The sequence below is a fragment of the Aotus nancymaae genome, unplaced genomic scaffold (genome assembly GCF_030222135.1).
Source record: "Aotus nancymaae isolate 86718 unplaced genomic scaffold, 86718_ANA_hifiasm-v0.15.2.pri h1tg000067l, whole genome shotgun sequence".
NCBI classification, from domain to species: Eukaryota; Metazoa; Chordata; class Mammalia; order Primates; family Aotidae; genus Aotus; species Aotus nancymaae.
Window position 1 is genome coordinate 16,186,250 of NW_026988482.1, and position 20,036 is coordinate 16,206,285.

The following is a 20,036-nucleotide window of genomic DNA, read 5'->3' on the forward strand; positions in this document are numbered from 1 at the left end:
AAATTACTCAAAATGAAATTTGAGGTGATCATGAGCTGAAATTTCTCAAATAGAATAAATCTACTTTGCCATCTGGTGCAAAAACTATTGTTCTAAATACTTCCACTTATCCTAGAGATAATGTACAACTGCCTGGAGGCAAAGCTTTATCTTTAGATAAAATGAGATCTTTTCCCTTAGCATTTCAAACTAACTCCACTCACATCATGGACTTCTCCACTTACTGATAAATTTCATTTTAAATCTTCAACTCATTTTTAGATTATAGTACAAAACTCATCAGTAAGCTTATTCTTGGTATTTTCCATACTGGCTTTTTATATGCCAGACACATGGTGATTTTTTTTTTTCCCTGAAAGTAATTGATAGAAATTCCCTGAATAACAAAAAGAAAACAATTCTGTTATATTCACTTGACAGCTAAAAAGAATTCCAAAAAGAAAACAACTATTTTGCTGCTGTAAGTATACAAAGAATCTTTTACCATTCCATTCACCTCACTGGAATGTATATGGAAGACATCTGTACAGCAAATAAAGAGGTCAGCAGCCAGAGCTAAATAGAGCAAGTCAATGTGTACTGTCATAGGAAGAGTTACGAATTTTTAAAGGCCCGGGATTAGCCACCCAAGGATTCAGTTAAGTACAGTACAAAGCTAACAACTCACAATTTACAAGTAGGTTATAAAAACTCTATAGTATCACATTAGTTTGCTAAAGAACTATGAATCTTCCAGTTGTAAACTGATAAATTCCTGAATGCATTTCTTATACTGCATTTCAGTATGGTTATTAGTAGAATATTGACCTGGCTGTCCATACAGTCCTTCTGATTCCCGCATCTCTTCATTCATTCTTGCTAAACGTAACCTAAAAATCAATAAAATAATGTTTTAGATGACATTATACCATATAAGTGTCATGAAGTCTACAAACAGGTAATATATGTACTAATGTAATTGTTCTTTATTTGCCATTAAAATAATCTGGCTTTTAGTTTATCAAACCCAGTAATTAGAGGTACAATGATAACTATCTCACCTTGATACAATTCTCATGAGAAAGGATGATACAAATTTTCTGACTAATGCACTTTAGCTCTACTTCAGCAGCATCCCTGCAATACCTCTAGTGGCTTGCTTCCACCAGACGCCTGAGAATTCCCAGCTCTTACAGCAACCTGTCAAATTTTAACTGCCAACTGTTGAAATTATTGTTTCTACAGTGTGGAAGCGAGACACTGTCCTAAGTTCACTCTGGCTCACCCTGAAGTGAGGTAGTTCCAGACATATAAACAGCATGTGTCACCTCTAAATAATGGAAATATATTTTCATATACAAACATTATAATAAATGACTATGAGTTACCAAGAATTTTCCAACATTACCATATTACTTATACATTCTTTTTCAGGTTATTCATCTTGGCAGCAGATGATATATAGCACTAGATTAAGAAGATAAGTATTTCCTTTAAGCAACATTTTTAAATAGGCAAATATTATGTTTGGTATCCCTCTCCTACTCTGTATTCCTTGTCTGCCCTTCTGGGCCACCAAATTTCCACTGCCTTCCCAAACCTCCATCACCCTCTTCTGAAATGTTCTGATGACTACAGCATGTGACATGAACTTTTCCAATCTCCAAAGTTTCACAATTCTCTTCATCTCCTCTCTTGACAGCTGTGTGTATTAACAATAGTTCCACAAATCGTCCTGTGGCATTTGTATTTTTACAGAGGATGCTTACTTACAAAAATTCTTAAGTAAAACTGAAGCAGCACTCACACAAAGTAAAACAAGAAAATTTAGACAATTTGAGAACACATTATTTTATTTATTTTTTTTTTTGAGACGGAGTTTCGCTCTCAGGCTGGAGTGCAATGGCGCGATCTCGGCTCACCGCAACCTCCGCCTCCTGGGTTCAGGCAATTCCCCTGCCTCAGCCTCCCGAGTAGCTGGGACTACAGGCACATGCCACCGTGCCCAGCTAATTTTTTGTATTTTTAGTAGAGACGGGGTTTCACCATGTTGACCAGGATGGTCTCGATCTCTTGACCTTGTGATCCACCCGCCTCGGCCTCCCAAAGTGCTGGGATTATAGGCGTGAGCCACCGCGCCCGGCCGAGAACACATTATTTTTAAGGAAGGGTCCACTGCTATATAGGAATTGCCTGGGAAACTGCCTGCAGAGCTTGTTTCTCTGTATCATTCCTATCTTTAATAACTGATCTTTCTTCTACTGTAAATCTATAATGATTTAAGAGTTCCAGATTTTCCTGCAATAGCCTGAATAATAACAATAACCCCTTCTAAGGGAAAAGGATCTGAGAAAGTATGTTTTGCCGTTCTGTTTCGGCTTTTTATTTGGCAGAAGTCAGGCGGGGTGACATATGAGAAGTCAAAAGTTCTCAGTAGGACCTCAGGAGTGCAAACAAGCCATGTGAGATTCAGGAGTGTGAATGGATCTATTTCTTCTCCAATGACGGGGGATAACCAATTATAGGCCTCATTTAGCCCAGATTAAAATGAGTAAGTGACAACACAAAATACGCTTGAGATTTCCTACATAACAATGAAGTGATTTTTTTTTTTTTTTTTTTTTTTGAGACGGAGTCTTACTCTGTCACTCAGGCTACAGTGCAATGGCGTGATCTCGGCTCACTGCAACCTCCACCTCCTGGGTTTAAGCAATTCTCCTGCCTTCAGTCTCGAGTAGCTGGGATTACAGGCACATGCCACCACACTCGGCTAATTTTTGTATTTTTAGTAGAGATGGGGTTTCACCATGTTGGTCAGGCTGGTCTCAAACTCCTGATCTCGTGATCTGCCCACCTTGGCCTCCCAAAGTGCTAGGATTACAGGCGTGAGCCACTGAGCCCGGCCAGTCATGATTAATTTTCTGAATTCCATGTGTAACAAACTTCTTTCATCTGAGATGAAAATCAAATTAAGACCTCAAAATTCTTTAAAAGATCATATTAAATTTTTTTCAAACATTCAAAAGCATGCATTTTTATCTAAAACTTAATCAAGTATTCATGTAAATAATTTTTTTTTTTTTTGGAGGGTCTCATTCGTCCTCCCAAGTAGCTAGGACTACAAGCATGTGCCACCACAGCTGGCTAATTTTAAATTTTTTGTAGGGACAGAATCCCGCTATGTTGCCCAGGCTTTTCTCCAGCTTCTGGGCTTAAGCAACCCTCCCACCTCAGCCTTCTGAGTAGCTTAAATCATAGGTGGGAGCACCCAGCTTTATGTGAACAATACTTTTCAAAAACAAGCACAAATTCATACCACTGCCTAAAGGTAATGGAACTTCACAAATTACTAACATCAATGCAGCTGTCCTGCCTACAGAATTAGAGAATCCTCTAATTCTCAAAGTAGTGGAATAATTATCTGTTTCTCTAACAATCCCAACCTCTGCCCTAGTACTATACAAAGAGTTAGAGAAACCATTTTGGAAAAGTCACTGGTTTTCTGTTCCTATATTGGGCAGTATAGCACATTGGGCTAAGTAAATGGGTTTTAGAGTCACAATTCTTGGAATCAAATCCCAACTCCACCACTTAGTAAATTTCAAATTATCTACAGCTTGGCTTCTTTTTCTATAAAATGAAGACAATATTAGTATCTTCCTCATAGTGTTGTTGTGAGAACCAAATAAGTTCATGCATTTAAACTGCTTCATACATTTAATGTGCTTAGAGAAGTACAGGGCACATAGTAAATACCAACCATCTTCAAAGTTCATTTAACACTTCGTTCAAGTACAGTTGGCTGTCCTTATCTGCGGGTTCAACCTATCACCAATCGAAAATATTCAGGGGAAAAAAGGCAATACAAAATAACCATACAACAATTTAAAAATACTAATAATTGCTAGGCACAGTAGTTCACACCTGTAGTCACAGCATTCTGGGAGGCCAAGGTGGGCCGATCACTTGAGGTTACGAGTTCGAGACCAGCCTGGCCAAAAACCCTATCTCTACTAAAAACACAAAAATTAGCAGGGTGTGGTGGATCATGCCTGTAATCCCAGATCTTAGAGAGGCTAGCCTGAGGCAGGAGAATCACTTAAAACTGGGATGTAGAGGCTGCAGTGAGCTGAGATTGTGCACTCCAACCTGGGCAACAGAGAGAAAGTCAGTCTCAAAAAATAAATACATACATACAAACATACATACATACATACATACATACGTGCAAATAAAAAATAAATAGTATTAACAACTATATACATAGCATTCCATTGTATTAGGGTATAATAAGTAACGTAGAGATGATTTATTTTTTTGCTGTTGTTGCCCAGGCTGGAGTGCAATGGCGCGATCTAGGTTCACTGCAACCTCCACCTCCCGGGTTCAAGCAATTCTCCTGCCTCAGTCTCCCGAGTACTGGGATTACAGGCATGTGCCACCACACCTGGCTAATTTTGTATTTTTAGTAGAGATGGGATTTCTCAATATTGATCGGGCTGGTCACTCCCGACCTCAGGTGATCTGCCTGCCTCGGCCTCTCAAAGTGCTGGGATTACAGGTGTGAGTCACTGGGCCTGGCCAAAACTTTTTTTTTTTTTTTTTAGACGAATCTCACTCTATTGCCCAGGCTGGAGTGCAGTGGTGCGATATTGGCTCACTGCAACCTCCACCTCCCAGGTTGAAGCGATTCTCCTTCCTCAGCCTCACAAGTAGCTGGGACTACAGGTGCCCACCACCACGCCCAGCTAATTTTTTTTTATTTTTAGTAGAGACAGGGTTTCACCATATTGGCCAGGCTGGTCTCGAAATCCTAACCTTGTGATCTGCCCACCTCAGCCTCTCAAAGTGCCGAGATTACAGGCATGAACCACTGCACCCAACCAGAGATGATTTAAAGTATATAGGAGGAGGTGTGTAAGTTATATGTAGATACATACCATTTTATATAAGGGACATGAGCATATGTGGATTTTGGTATCCACAAGGTCCTGGAACCAATCCACTGCGGATAACCAAGGGACAACTATAATTCACTATATGGAAATAGTCAAGTGCAAAGGAAATACTTACAAGGTTACTATATCAGCATTGGCTGCTTCCACAGCTATGCTCAAAGGGTCTTTCCCTTCTTCATCAGTGGCATGTTGATTGGCACCTCGTTTTAGGAATAAACATACCTGCCTGTTTAAGAAAATAGCATTTTTGAGATATTGCAAATAAGAAAAAAAAAATTAGTATTCATCTTTTAAAAAAGTACTAACTAAAGAAATAACATTTTCATTAGGAAATTCTTCATTCTACAAGTATTAATTGAACACTGACTACTAATAAATATTTATCAAGATCAACATTTTACAAGTCTCAATGTATTTTTGCATATATTATCTTACTTAATCTGGTGCTATTAGATAGCATGGTTGATATATAAGTTGTGGTCCCTACCCTCAAAGAATATCATAAAAAGATGTGCACAGATATCTATAAACCTAAATGAAAAAAGATCACACATGGTCATTATCTGAAAATGAAGAAAGCCAAGGCAACATAAACTTCATAATAATGATAATACAACAGCAAAGAATGAGAAGTAACCTGCTTGCTGTACTCAAAAATATTCATGACTTGACTAAACTAAGAAAAAATTTAAAATATGAAATAATGACTAAATGGAATTTGTGAAATAAAATGGAAAGAATTTTGATAGTTTAAGAAGAAAATAATGGCTAGACAAGGTAAGCACCTATAATCTCATCTACTCAGAAGGCAGAGGGAGGGGGATGACTTGAAGTCAGAAGTTCAAGACCAGCTTGAGCAACACCCTATCTCTACAAAAATTAAAACATTAGCCAGAAGGGGTGGTGCATGCCTATAGTCCCAGCCACTTGGGAAGCTGAGGCATGAAGATCCCGAGCCCAGGAATTCAAGCCTGTAGTGAGCTGTGAATGTGCCTATGAACAGCCACTACACTCCAACCTGACCAATATAGTGAGACTCCTATCTCTTAAAAAAAGAAAATACAAAGTTAAGTACTACCTTAAATACTACCTTTTTAAAGTGTAGACAGTTTTAATGATGAAGTTATTGGACTGAATCTCTTTGCTGATAGAAGAAAACAAGCCATGATAAAAATAGCCAGACGTCGCCAGGCATGGTGGCTCAAGCCTGTAATCCCAGCACTTTAGGAGGCCAAGGTAGGCAGATCACCTGAGGTCAGGAGTTCAAGACCAGCCTGCCAACATGATGAAACCTCATCTCTACTAAAAATACAAAAAAATTTAGTCAGGCATGGTGGTGTGCGCCTGTAATCCCAGTTACTCTGGAGGCGAAGGCAGGAGAATAGCTTGATCCCAGGAGGCGGAGGTTGCAGTAAGCTGAGATGGTGCCACTGCACTCCAGCCTGGGTAACAGAGCAAGACTACAGCTCAAAATAATAATAATTAGTTAAAAATAAAAAATAAAAATAGCCAGACACAGTGGCTCATGCCTATAACACCAGCTACCAGGGCAAGGCTGTAGTGAGCTATGATAATACCACTGCACTCCAGCTTGGGCAATGGCATGAGACCCTGTCTCTAAATAAATGAAGACACTATTTTAAAACATTTTAAATAAGAGCTTCTTGCTTATCTCCACGTAATAATCAGATACCCTGTGATGTCTTATTAAGAAACAATCGTCTAAGACACAAACTTTTCATGTAAGGCCATCATTTTTCTTTCATTTATACTTTCTAATAATAGAAAGTCCATTTTCAAGGCTTTATTGTTCTGTGAATCTTACTATCACTCCAGAAAACACAACATCAATAACCCAAAGTAAGAATTTAGTTTAGAATCTGAGTTTAGCTATCCTGTAGAAAAACTAAACATGCAAAGTTACAAAATTATCCTTAAATAGGTTATGGTGCACATGTTATAGAAAAAATGTACATCCATAAACAAACAAAAACATAGGCTTAAGTTGTCTGACAAAAATCACAACAATTTTAGTAACAGAGGAAGTACTAAAATGGATCTATTTAATGACAAGTTAAGGTCAAAGTAGGCCTTGAAATTTTCATATCTGAAAACCAATAGCAGCTTTTTCTAAATGAGATTTTTTTCAACTTTCAAATTCCATCATGACAAAATAAGTCAAAGAACACATCTCTTTACAAACTCTACCTAAAAACATTTACCTGAGAAAAACTAAAACATTAATTTAAAATAATTTTTCAAATAAAATCTCCTTAAATATGAAAGCACTGCAGTTACCCTGTGTGCCCTAAGACGGTGGCATGGTGCAATGGTCCCCGCCCCTGGACATCTCTTTGGTTCACATTAGCACCATTCTGTAGGAGGAACTCACATGTCACCAAAGAACCCTTAAAGGAAAAAAGAGGATAACTATATACAAAAGCAAATAACAAGAAACAATAATACATTTCTTTTTAAAAACAATTAGTTTTCTTTACTTTATTCAAATAGCATTTCCATTTCATTCTCTCCAAAAGAAAAAAGTATTCCGTCAGCCAAAGCAGAGAAATTATAAATTATATTATTTTCTTCCCAAGAACTGCTTCTAATAGAGATTCATTTGCAGTTTGTGAACTACCGAAACACACTATGTATTTTCATCATCAGAATTCTCTTCCACTGCAGAAAAACTGCTGAAACAATCAAAGTGATGCTCAGAAGCCACTACTATCAATAGCACAGAGGCTCCTTCTATTTTCCAACCAATCTCTTGAAGCAAAGATAATACTAATGCCAGTTCAGAACGTATTACGATTTTTTTAAAATATTTGATTGTCACTGAAAATGTCATTGTATAAATGCATACCCCTAATACAGCCTGAATAAGTGGTGTTGCTTTGTTTTCCTCAGAATTAGCCCAGTTCACATCTGCACCGTGAGCCAAAGCCTCAGCCATTTTAGGAAGGTTTTTTTCATATGAAGCCCTATAAAGCTGAAGCCCTGGATTAAGATGTTTAGAGTCGATAAACACAGAAGAATCTTGCCTTTCTCCTTCTGAAAAGCAAACACAAATACATCATTAAAAATGAGCTCTTGGCAGGGAAAGAAAACATTGTTTAATAGGCAGAGTTTCAGTTTTGCAAGATAAAAAGAGTTCTGTGGATGAATGGCAGTAATGGTAGCACAATAATGTGACTATACTTAATGCGACTAAACTGTACACTTAAAAATGGTTAAGATGGGCTGCACGTGGTGGCTCACACCTGTCACTCCAGCACTTTGAGAGGCCAAGACGGGTGGTGGATCACTTGAGGTCAGGCGTTTGAAGCCAGCCTGACCAATATGGTGAAACTCCATCTCTACTGAAAATACAAAAACTAGCCAGGCATGGTAGTGGGTGCCTATAATCCCATCTACCCGAGAGACTGAAGCAGGAGCACCGCTTGAACCCAGGAGGCAGAGGCTGCAGTGAGCCAAGATTGTATCACTACACTCCAGCCTGAGCAATAGAGTGAGACTTAGTCTCCAAAAAAAAAAGGTTAAGATGGTAAATTTTATCCCAATTTTTAAAAAATAAAGCTATGACATAAGAAATCATTAATCTATCATAAAGAGTTTATGGGAGATTTTCACATAGATATTTCCCAACATTCAACCTTCTCCTATAAAGACTATAACTGACATGCCAGGCCTTTCTGTTCTTGCCAGTATCCAATGGACAGGTTAATTATTCTGTACTAGATTAAAACTGAGTAACTGAGTATATTCCTAAATGTTTGGACTCAAGAAGCAGCAAGAATCCATAAAAACTTTTACTACTAGACCAAACCTCACTTCATTCCTAGGATGGTCCAGTACCATCCCAATTTGCACTATTAACACTTCAAATTTTGAAGAGTGCTTACTCCCCTAGTACTCTGCAGAACCAAAATCACTGAAATGATGGAGGAGAGAATAAAGATATAAAGCACAAGTCAAAACAAAAATCTAAAGGGGAGGAGGTTGCTGTTCTCTTTCTCCTGATAGGATAGCCACAAGGAAAGATAAAGGATAACAAGACACACAGTTCATGTGGATTAAAAATTATCCTTGGCAATTGGTAAGGCACTTTTAGCACATACCATGAGGCTTGAAAGAATATATAACTAAGGGTCAGGCATGCTGGCTGACACCTGTAATCCCAGCACTTTCGGAGGCTGAGGCAGGCGGATCACTGGAGGTCAGGAGTTCAAGACCAGCCTGGCCAACATGGTGAAACCCCATCTCTACTAAAAATACAAAAAATTAGCTGGGTGTGGTGGCACACGCCTATAACCCAGCTAGCTACTCGGGAGGCTAAGTAGGAGAACTGTGTGAACCCAGAAGGTGGAAGTTGCAGTGAGCCAAGATGGCGCCATTGCATCCCAGCCGGGACAACAGAGCAAGACTCAAAAAAAAAAAAAAAAAAAAAGAATTTGTATAACTAGGACAGAATTTCCAAATATGAAGAAATAGCTGCTTTCTCATTTAAGAGTATCACTCTTCCCACAGTACCTTCTAAAAGACTAACCCCTTCCTTTAAAATATTTAATCGAGTAGACATTTACCACATGTATTTTTCAGCAAACAAAACCAATTAACACTGAGTTTCATCAGAACTCACCAGGCTCATATAAACTATTGGCTGATACTGTGGAGGGCAAAGATTCTCTTCCATCATCAGAGCTCTGCTGGATTCCACTGTCATTACTTTTGACTGTTTTAAAGAAAAATTGACTAATGATTAAAGTTCATGCCATTTATAAAACAATCTCCCACAAACAAGGTTTTAAAATGAGCTCTTACACATCAACATGAACTCAGGCACCACGAGTAGAATGCATTTAATATAATTTTAACCTTTTTGAACACTTAGCTTATTGAGATATAAATCAAGCACAAAACCTGAAAATAAACTTATTTTCAGAGTTGTAACACATTTCATTACCCCCTAATATGTCAGGGGTAGTAAGAGCTTAATTTATTATACGACTGTAAGTAATGTGTAATTGTGAGACAATGGGTAACATCTAGAGAAATGGCCACACCGCACAATGACCACTGGCACAGACTTGGAATGCTCCACAAGAGTAGTACTTACTACTACGCAGTTTTGAAGAAGTATCAAAGTAGGAGAAGAGTGAATCTAGCTCATCAGGACAAAACAGAGACTCCCGCCTGGCCTCGTCGCTATTTACAGCAATCACTGGGGACATGCAAGTTAGCAAAGCACAAAGCAGGCCATAAGAAGGGAAAAGGGCAGGAAGAAACGTTACTGGGAAAAAATTTAGGAGGAAAAAATAGGAAGGAAATCAGGTAGTTAATCGGATACTTAGGGCTTTTGGAATCACAGGTTTATAATTCCCATCTCCCCTTGCATTTTAAGCAGTTTTATTCCTTAGAATATATGTACGACCTAGAAAGGTGAAATATTATGGCACTGTTTAAATTTAACTGTTTTAAAGACACAGAAATTCAGTTTTCCTTAGAATATGTAGAAGGGAACAGGTTTTTAACATTTAAAAAACTGACAATGGCTACTAGTTCAGGGATTATAAAAGTGATTTGAGCTTAAGAAAATAGTTATAGACACAGTAAGAAAGTTTGTGATACCTGAACTTTGGGCAGATGCTCTGAGTTGGTCACCTGGCCCAAATTTAAAAATGCTCAGCCTCTTTTCTTCAGAACTTTTAGAGACAAACTTTTTTTCCTGCTCAGGAGGTGATGATAATATAGAAGATTTATCCACAAATTTCCTCTCCACATATTTTGCTCTGATATATGCCTCCTTCTCCTGTCTGGTATACATAAAAATGTCACGATGTTTTGTTTAATCTCTTAGCAAAAAAGCCATTATATATTCAATATATTCAAACGAAGTCACTGAATGTAATACTAGTTAAAACTGAATCTGTGACATTATATGTTTTCCTTTCAAATATTTAATCAACTGTGATTTCACACTCAAGTGAAATACAAATAACCTAACTAAAAAGTCACAAGTATTAACATGGTACTCTTCCCTTCTCTTAATTTCTGTGCTATTCATTTCTATACTCCTCTCATGCTTTTTGCAGAATCAAAAACATCAGCAGAAAAAAAAAATTTAAAAATTTATAGAAAGTAACTTTATTTTCATTTTTGCTCAAAGAAATAATTTCACATACTGAACTGGCAATATTGGTGGCCACAATTTTTCAGAAGACTACTTTAAAACAACATGGCATTGTTAATTTAAGAATATATATTTTGGCCGGGCGCGGTGGCTCAAGCCTGTAATCCCAGCACTTTGGGAGGCCGAGGCGGGTGGATCACGAGGTCAAGAGATCGAGACCATCCTGGTCAACATGGTGAAACCCCGTCTCTACTAAAAATACATAAAATTAGCTGGGCACGGTGGTGCGTGCCTGTAATCCCAGCTACTCAGGAGGCTGAGGCAGGAGAATTGCCTGAACCCAGGAGGCGGAGGTTGCGGTGAGCCGAGATCGCGCCATTGCACTCCAGCCTGGGTAATGAGCGAAACTCCGTCTCAAAAAAAAAAAAAAAAAAAAAAAAGAATATATATTTTGATACCATCATAAAATGCCATATCTGTTCTCTCTATATATATATATGTTTTTTGTATGTTTGTTTGTTTTGAGACAGAGTCTTGCTCTGTCGTCCAGGATGGAGTGCAGTGGCACAATGCCGGCTCACTGCAACATCCGCCTCCCAGGTTCAAGCCATTCTTCTGCCTCAGCCTCCCAAGTAGCTGGGATTACAGTTGTCCGCCACCATGTCCAGCTAATTTTTGTATTTTTAGTAGAGATGATACCAACTCTTAGCCACTTCATTCAATGAGCCTCCTTATATAGAATTGGAACAATAATTTCAAACACAGCAATCAGGAACTCTCCCCTTCCAGAGGCACACTTTGCATCTTCAGTTCTTCAATATCATAATGCCATGCATAAACTATGTGAGTAACAAATCTTTGCTAAATTAAGTATGAACAATGTAAAATTATTCACTGTAGGTAGTAGAAACTTGATCCTTAGAGACGTTAATGAATAAATTATCCCTTTCTAAATGTTACCATGAACAGAACTTTGGTCTACTTTAACTAACGACTAAGGGTTTCTACATTCTTGTGCAGATCCCCAGTTTTTAAGATTCTCTCTACTCTGGAGACTATTGATTATCTGTTCAATACAATTATCTAATTAACATACCCAAGAAAGAGCCACATTTGAACAAAGTAGTAATGGCTGCTTCTAAACACTGTCTCAGTGTTATATATCAATTACTACAGTGAAATAAAATCATAGCTATATTCCTAATTAGGAGGGAAAAGGTATTACACTAAGACAACTGAAATAGTACCTTTGTCCTGGTTGTGGTTTCTTTATTCCCATTTTTTCCACGTTAGCTTCATAAACTCGATTTATAACATCATTTCCCAACTCACACATAAGCTATTGGCAGAAAAATAGAAAAATAAGCTACAAAGACCTTAAAATAAGCCAAAATTTAAAAGTCTTTAAAGCAAGTAAACTAATTATCTTGCATATTCTGCAGCTTCTTATTCTACAAAGAAGTTTCATTTTAAAACAAAATAAGACAAAAACTTAGTAATATTATCACTTTGCTGTCCTTCACCAGACGACCTCCCCTAGAAGATTATCACCCCCACCAGAGTCATTCTCTCTACATATCTATCTAGTCACATATCATAACTATTATATCTAAGACAAGAAGTATGACAACAAAGCATTCCTATACAGTAAGGTATAGTAAGTATTGGCCAGTCTTAGGACAGTAAGTTAAAAATTAAGTATCTATTCTTTTCAGTTTTCATGTCTAGTTCCTAGAAATATGCAAATCTATCAAATGTACAACTTTCTGGAATTTATTTTTAAACATTTACCTCTCTTTGGGTTGGGTTCTGTCTTCAGATAACAACTCCTAGTTATATATTCCAAATTCTTTCAGATTTTCCTTTCCATCTGGTACCTCTTTAATTCTGTTCAAGCTCTCCTTGCCTCACTAATAAATTATATCTGTACCTTCTTGGCTAATCTTATTGCTTCTAGTTATGCCCAATTCCAGGCTTGACCACAAAAACAAACAGTTTTACCAAGATGCAGATCACCCAAACCATTTCTCTGAGAAATCATAAACAAGTAAAAGTGATATTAATACACATTAAAAGATGGCATTACCAGAATGTAGAGAATAGAGGTTAAAGTGTTGGGACATGTGAGTTGGTGGGAGCCAGCAAGGCCTGGGATGAGACAGCAAGAGGATTAAAATGTTATCTGGACGCAACAACAAGAGTGAAGTTTCGGAAGGGCACTCTCTTAAAGTGTATACTAGGTAGGCAAGAGAGAATGGTTTCCCTTTCTCTCCTTTTCCTTGAGACAGAGTCTCATTCTATCACCCAGGTTGGAATGCAGTGGCGTGATCTTGGCTCACTGCAACGTCCACATCCCAGGTTCAAGCAGTTCTCCTGCCTCTACCTCCCGAGTAACTGGGATTACAGATGCCCAGCACCAGTTCAGCTAGCTTTTGTATTTTTAGTAGAGACAGGGTTTCACCATGTTGGTCACGATGGTCTCCAACTCCTGACCTCAAGTGATCCACCTGCCTCAACCTCCCAAAGTGCTAGGATTACAGGCGTGAGCCACTGCACCAGCCTCTCTCCTTTTCCTTAATCATGAGCCCTTCTGAGGTCCCATTATTTCTGTGACATCCCTTTTCTGTCACTTCCATTTCTTGTTTCTATTATCTCTCCCTGTCACTTCCTTTCCCCTCGTCCCATAGCCCAGCTACCTCTTTTAAATCTTAATGTGCTAATTCCTCTTTGAGCAATTATTACTTCTAGTTTTATACAGCATATTTTTCATTTTTAAAGTAAAGATACTAATTATTATAAAGTCTTCTTTAAAATCTGCACTGGTACTGTGAGACAATACTGTGAGACATCACTGCCTAAGATTAGTAGCATACAGAAATCAACCTTATTTACAAGCAATTTAATATAAGGCAAAGGAAAAATAAGAAAATGATGGGAAAAGAAAGGATTTTTCAATTACTGATGCTAAGAAGGTTGGTTAAGGATTTGAAAAAATTGGCTGGGTGTGGTGGCTCATGCTGTAATCCCAGCACTTTGGGAGGCCAAGGCAGGGGGATCACTTGAGGCCAGGAGTTCAAGACTAGCCATGGCAACATGGTGAAACCCCATCTCTACAAAAAGAAATTACTCAGGAGGCTGAGGCAGAAGAATCACTTGAACCCAGGAGGTAGAGGTTGCAGTTAGCCAAGATCACACCACTGCACTACAGCCTGGGTGACAGAGTGTGAACTCTGTCTCAAAAAAAAAAAAGAATTTTGAAAAAATATCCCAAGCAAGTCTCCTGCCTCAGCATGTCAAGGAGCTGGGATTACAGGTGCGTGCCACCATGCCTGGCTAATTTTTGTATTTTTAGTAGAGACAAGGTTTCATCATGTTAGCCAGGCTGGTCTCAAACTCCTGACCTCAAGTGACCCACCCACCTCGGCCTCCCAAAGTGCTGGGATTACAGGTGTGAGCCACAACACCCGGCCACAATTTTCAGACAGAAATAAATGAGTATATACTCCAACCGTTAAATTCATCTGTTTTCTACAATATGGTAAACTAGATGGCAGTAATTAAAAGGATTATACTATCAACTATTTCGAATTTTGTAAATCTTATCAGAAACCCATAGGGGTCTAAAATTATTTATGACATTTTCATAGATATAAATTCTTAGACACAGGGGAAAAAGGATGACTTGGTTTGATGACTCCTAACCTGACAAATGTAAACCTGCAAATCGTCCTATGCTAAAACAACCCGATGGTGTCAAAAGCTTTACCAATCCATTATGAAGCTTAGTATAGCAATAGATCTCTTATATATTTAATAAGAATCTAATTAGAAAAAATTAAAGTTAAGGCATAGAATCTGAACTGAACCAAGGGTAGTGGCTCACATCTATAGTTCCAGCATTTTGGGAGGCCGAAGTAGATGGATTGCTTGAGCCCAGGAATACAAGACCAGTGTGGGCAACATGGTGAAACCTTGTCTCTACAAAAAAAACACAAAAATTAGCCAGACATGGTGGCGTGCATCTCTGGTCCCAATTACTCGGGAGGCTGAGGTAGGAGGATCCTTTGAGCCAAGGAGGTCAAGCTGCAGTAAGCTGTGATGGCGCCACTACACAGCATGGGCAAGGGAGCAAGACCTTGTCTCAAGGGAAAAAAAGAAGAGTGAACTAACTTGGAGTTAAGAGTGCTATATATAAATGTAGCAATTTTTCAAACTTATTATGGAAACACCAGATTTGCCAAAATAGCTTCAGATGTGTTTCGATACAATTTAGTTAGCATACCTTATTAACATGAAGAACTCATACATTTGTAAACCAAGATTCTAAAATCTAAAATTCTTTCACTTTTATGTGAACATACGAAATATTTTAAAGCAGTATGTTTTTACCTTTAAAAGTTCTGGCTCCCAGGTGTCTAACGTTAAAGATCGTACTTTTGAAAAATGAACCCCAAGACTCCTAAGTGGAAAAAAGACGACTGCATTAATATAAAAAACAATCAAGTTTCTATTTGCACACTTGTGCAAATTGTTTTTTAATGTGACACAGGCTCTAATAAAGCCAACACACATATATAGGAACAGATCTTCTGTTTAATAATGAATGATGAACCAAAGTCCTTAAAAGCTTTTACAAACCAGGATTTTAACCACTTCTTAAAAGGTACAAAGACACACACTGGTGGTTAAGTTAGAGAAGCAGAAAAGGCCAGCTAACAAATGAAACATCATCATTTCAATCTGTGTTTATCCAAAAGAATAAATTCTCAACCTGGGCAGGCCTACCCACCGGTGAATTCCGGAGCACTCGATACACAAGGTGATGCCCAGGTTGATGCTGGCCCACCTTGGATCTGCCAGGCCACAGTCACAACAGCTGGCATTGCCAGGGATACACTGTACCCGCTGAAGCGCACTTTCTCCTTTCAATAATTTCTCTTTTGACTCGTTTCCAGAATCTAGGCTTCCTGTGGATGGAGATGATTTCTTATCCAGCTTCTAAAAGAATTAAGAATTACTTGTTTAAAAAAAAAAAAAGATTGGAATATACTATATGCTCCAAACTAAAGCTTCCAATCAATAAATGCCTGTTATGGGCATAAGCCAGGCAATATTTAGGCACTAGAGATGCAAGGATAAAAAGATGTAGGTTCTTCCATCACTGGACTTTTATTCTAGTGGGGAGAAACATGTAAACATTTAAAATCATATATAATAAATGACACAATGAACATATGTACAAAAAAATGAGGACAGAGAGAGGGGAACAGTGGTTTAACATGCAGGGTGGGAGAGAGGAAATAGGTAAGGGATTATTAAAACTCAAGAATGAAATAAATATTATTGTTTTATACCACACTTTTCCAAGGTGTTCAATAATAATTTTTTTTCAGACCTCTCAAGGATAAAGTAAGTTATTTTAATTACTGCAGTGAGTAACTAGGAAAGGTATAAGCTTATATAAATACTAAAGAAGAGATCAACTACATAATTATAACAGCAGTGTAAATCAAAAATAGAACATACAATGTTTAAAACTTCAAGGGATATTAGGTAAAAGAAGAGAAAAGCAAAAGATGGCTAATTAACAAAAAGTTAATTTTTTTGGCTGAGTGCGGTGTCTCACACCTGTAATCCTAACACTTTAGGAAGCAGAAGCGGGAAAATCACTTGGGTCCAGGTGTTCAAGATCAGCCTGGGCAACATAACAAGAACCTGTCTCTAAAAAATAATATGTCTAAGCACAGTGGCTCATGCCTGTAATCCCAACATTCTGGGAGGCTGAGATGGGTAAATCACTTTAAGCCAGGAGTTTAAGACCAGCCTGGCCAACATGGTGAAACCCTGTCTCTACTAAAAATACAAAAACATTAGCTGGGTGTGATGGCACATGCCTGTGATCCCAGCTACTTAGAAGGCTGAGGCAAGAGAATCACTTAAACCTGGGAGGCAGAGGTTGCCGTGAACCAAGATTATGCCACTGCACTCCAGCTTGGGTTACAGAATGAGACTCCATCATACGTACGTAAATACATACACATACATACAAATTAGCTAGGGATGGTGGTACATACCTGTAATCCCAGCTACTCAGGAGGCTGAGGCGGGAGGATTGCTTGAGCCCAGGAGGTCAAGGCTGCAGTGAACTATGATCACACCACTGCATTCCGGCCTGGGAAACTGAGCAAGACTCTTGTCTCCCCACACCCTGCCACATGGCCATAATGACCAAATACAAAGATATGGTCCCTATATCCTAAACAGTGACAGATATGGACTATAAAAAGTCTTCTGGTTTAAAAACATCTAAGGCCGGATACAGTGGCTCACGCCTATAATCTCAGTACTTTGGGAGGCTAAGATGGGTGGACCAAAAGGTCATGAGTTCAAGAGCAGCCTGGCCAATATGGTGAAACCACATCTCTATTAAAAATGCAAAAAAAATTAGCCGGGCGTGGTGGCACACGCCTGTAATCCCAGCTACTCAGGAGGCTAAGGCAGGAGAATCACTTGAACCTGGGAGATGGAGATTGCAGTGAGCCGAGATGGCACCACGGCAATCCAGCCTGGGCAACAGAGTGAGACTTCATCTCTAAATAAATAAATAATAAAAACATTTCAACCTTAACAAGTCAGTATGTTAGTACAGAATCAATATAAATATAATCTGGCACTTGTCTTGCCCTTCCTGAAAACTCTATTCAACACCCATTAGATAGCACCATGCAAGGTAAGTGTGTACACCCAGTATTCTTGAAAGGATCAAGCTAGATGGGAAACATGCCAACACAGAAGCATAACCATATGCAGGCTGTTTGATCCCAAGCAGGGTAAGGAGCATGTCTGCATAGGGAGTCAGCTCAGCAAGAAAAATGGAAGCCGGAGTAGGGAGAGGAAGGCAGGAAAGTAGGAGCACCACCTAGTGTGAGGTGTCAAGAGTCTGACAGGGAAAGAGGCCACCCCTGGCAACAGACACAGAATATCAGTTACATACTAGGGATCAATCATATAAGTAAACATGTTAAAGACAAATGGGAGCCAGATTTCTCAGTGCAGAGAAAGGAATTATTTATATGGAAAAGGAGAAAACCACAATGAATCCTATCAGACCTGGAGATACCAACAGGCACACTAATGGTTTTCAATATAGATACATTTTTTAAAAGTTGTAAATATGTATATGTATATACACACTCAAAAACTTATTTTGGTTTCTAAACACCACTCTCCACCAAAAGTTCCTCCCAAAGCACCTCCCCAACAAAATACTTATTACCGACAAAGTTAAAAGATTACTCCTACAGTAGAGAAACCCACTAGAACACCACCTGAATCACATGATCAAAGTTACCACCACCACTGGGAACAAGTCAAAATCATGTGACCCCTGAGAGGATGAAGTGAAAAGAACACAGTATCATTTATATATATTCCTGCCAAATTGAGGGACATTCTGCAAAACAACTAGTCTATAATTTTCAAAATTATCAAGGTTAAGAAGGTCAAGGTAAGAATGAGGAACTACCCTGACTAAAAGAGATTAAAAAGACATAACAACTAAATGCTACCTATACTTATAAACTAGATCTTTTTCCCATAAAGAACAATACTAGGACAATGGCTAAAACTTGAATGATGTTTGAGAATTAAATGGTAGTCTTGTATCAATGCTCACTTCTTGATTGGTGGCTATACTATGATCATACAGGAGAATGTCCTAGGCTGTGGAAGGTACTCATTAAAGTAATGATACAGGCCAGGCACAGTGGCTCATGCCTGTAATCCCAGCACTTTGGGAGGCTGAGGCAGGTGGATCACCTGAGGTCGGGAGTTCAAGACTAGCCTGGCCAACATGGTGAAAACCCAGCTCTACTAAAAAATAAAAATAAAAAAATTAGCCGGGTGTGGTGGCGTACACCTGTAATCCCAGCTACTCTGGAAGCTGAGGCACAAGAATCGCTTGAACCGGGAGGCAGAGGTTGCAGTGAGCCAAGATGGTGCCACTTCATTCCAGTCTGGGCAACAGAGTGAGACACTGTCTATCAAAAAATAAATAAATAAATAAAATAAAATAAAATAATGATGCAGACCAGGTGCAGTGGCTCACACCTGTAATTCCAGCACTTTGGGAGGCAGACATGGGTGGATCACTGGAGGCCAGGAGTTCCAGGCCAGCCTGGCCAACATAGTAAAATCCCACCTTACTAAAAATACAAAAATTAGCCAGGCATGGTGGTGCACGCCTGTTGTCCCAGCTACTAGGGAAGCTGAGGCATGCGAATCACTTGAACCCAGGAAATGCAGGTTGCAGTGAGCTCAGACTGCACCACTGTACTCCATCCTGGAGGACAGAGAAACTGTTTGAAAAAAAAGTTGTGATGCAGTGATGGGGCATCACGTTGGAAACTTATTCTCAAATGGTTCAGGGGAAACAGTTATTTGTTCGGTACTTAGAACTTCCCTGTGGGGCCAGGTGCAGTGGCTCACACCTGTAATCCCAGCACTTTGAGAGGCCAAGGTGGGTGGATCACCTGAGGTCAGGAGTTTGAGACCAGCCTGGCCAACATGGTGAAACCCCATCTCTACTAAAAATACAGAAATTAGCTGGGCATGGTAGCACACATCTGTAATCCTAGCTACTGCGGAGGCTGAGGCAGGAGAATCGCTTGAACCTGGAAGGTGGAGATTGCAGTGAGCTGAGATCGTGGCCCTGCACTCCAGGCTGTGCAACGAAACAAGACTCGTCTCAAAAAAAAAAAAAGAACTTCCCTGTAAGTTTAGGATTATTCCAAAATTTTAAGAAAGAAGTATTTGTTTTACCAGAACATGTTTGGTAACATGAATTAGCTAATAAGCAATTATCATATAAGGAAAGAATGTCAGTATTATATTACAGAAATCATGTCGGTTCATTCCCAGGTTTTCTCTATATTCTAATATTTTTGCACCAAATTAGAGAAGCTGGA

General features: G+C 38.9%; 1 protein-coding gene across 5 annotated transcripts in view; it reads right to left on the reverse strand.

The window, feature by feature from the left end:
• ACAP2 (ArfGAP with coiled-coil, ankyrin repeat and PH domains 2) overlaps positions 1–20,036 on the reverse strand; it is a 154,500-nt gene that overhangs the window by 9,939 nt on the left and 124,525 nt on the right. For 3 of the 5 annotated variants that reach the window (XR_010338953.1, XM_012448965.3, XM_012448963.3), the window contains 10 exons: positions 15,860–16,068; positions 15,460–15,529; positions 12,318–12,409; positions 10,569–10,753; positions 10,057–10,161; positions 9,580–9,672; positions 7,804–7,991; positions 7,236–7,345; positions 5,053–5,163; positions 808–869 (listed from right to left, as the gene is read on the reverse strand). Coding sequence is in view for 4 of the 5 variants with exons in the window: in XM_012448965.3 (XP_012304388.1) it covers positions 808–869; positions 5,053–5,163; positions 7,236–7,345; positions 7,804–7,991; positions 9,580–9,672; positions 10,057–10,161; positions 10,569–10,753; positions 12,318–12,409; positions 15,460–15,529; positions 15,860–16,068 (1,225 nt within the window). In the remaining variant the exon portion in view is untranslated. The remainder of the gene's footprint in view (positions 1–807; positions 870–5,052; positions 5,164–7,235; positions 7,346–7,803; positions 7,992–9,579; positions 9,673–10,056; positions 10,162–10,568; positions 10,754–12,317; positions 12,410–15,459; positions 15,530–15,859; positions 16,069–20,036) is intronic. The other 2 variants (XM_012448968.3, XM_012448967.3) reach the window with 1 other exon arrangement.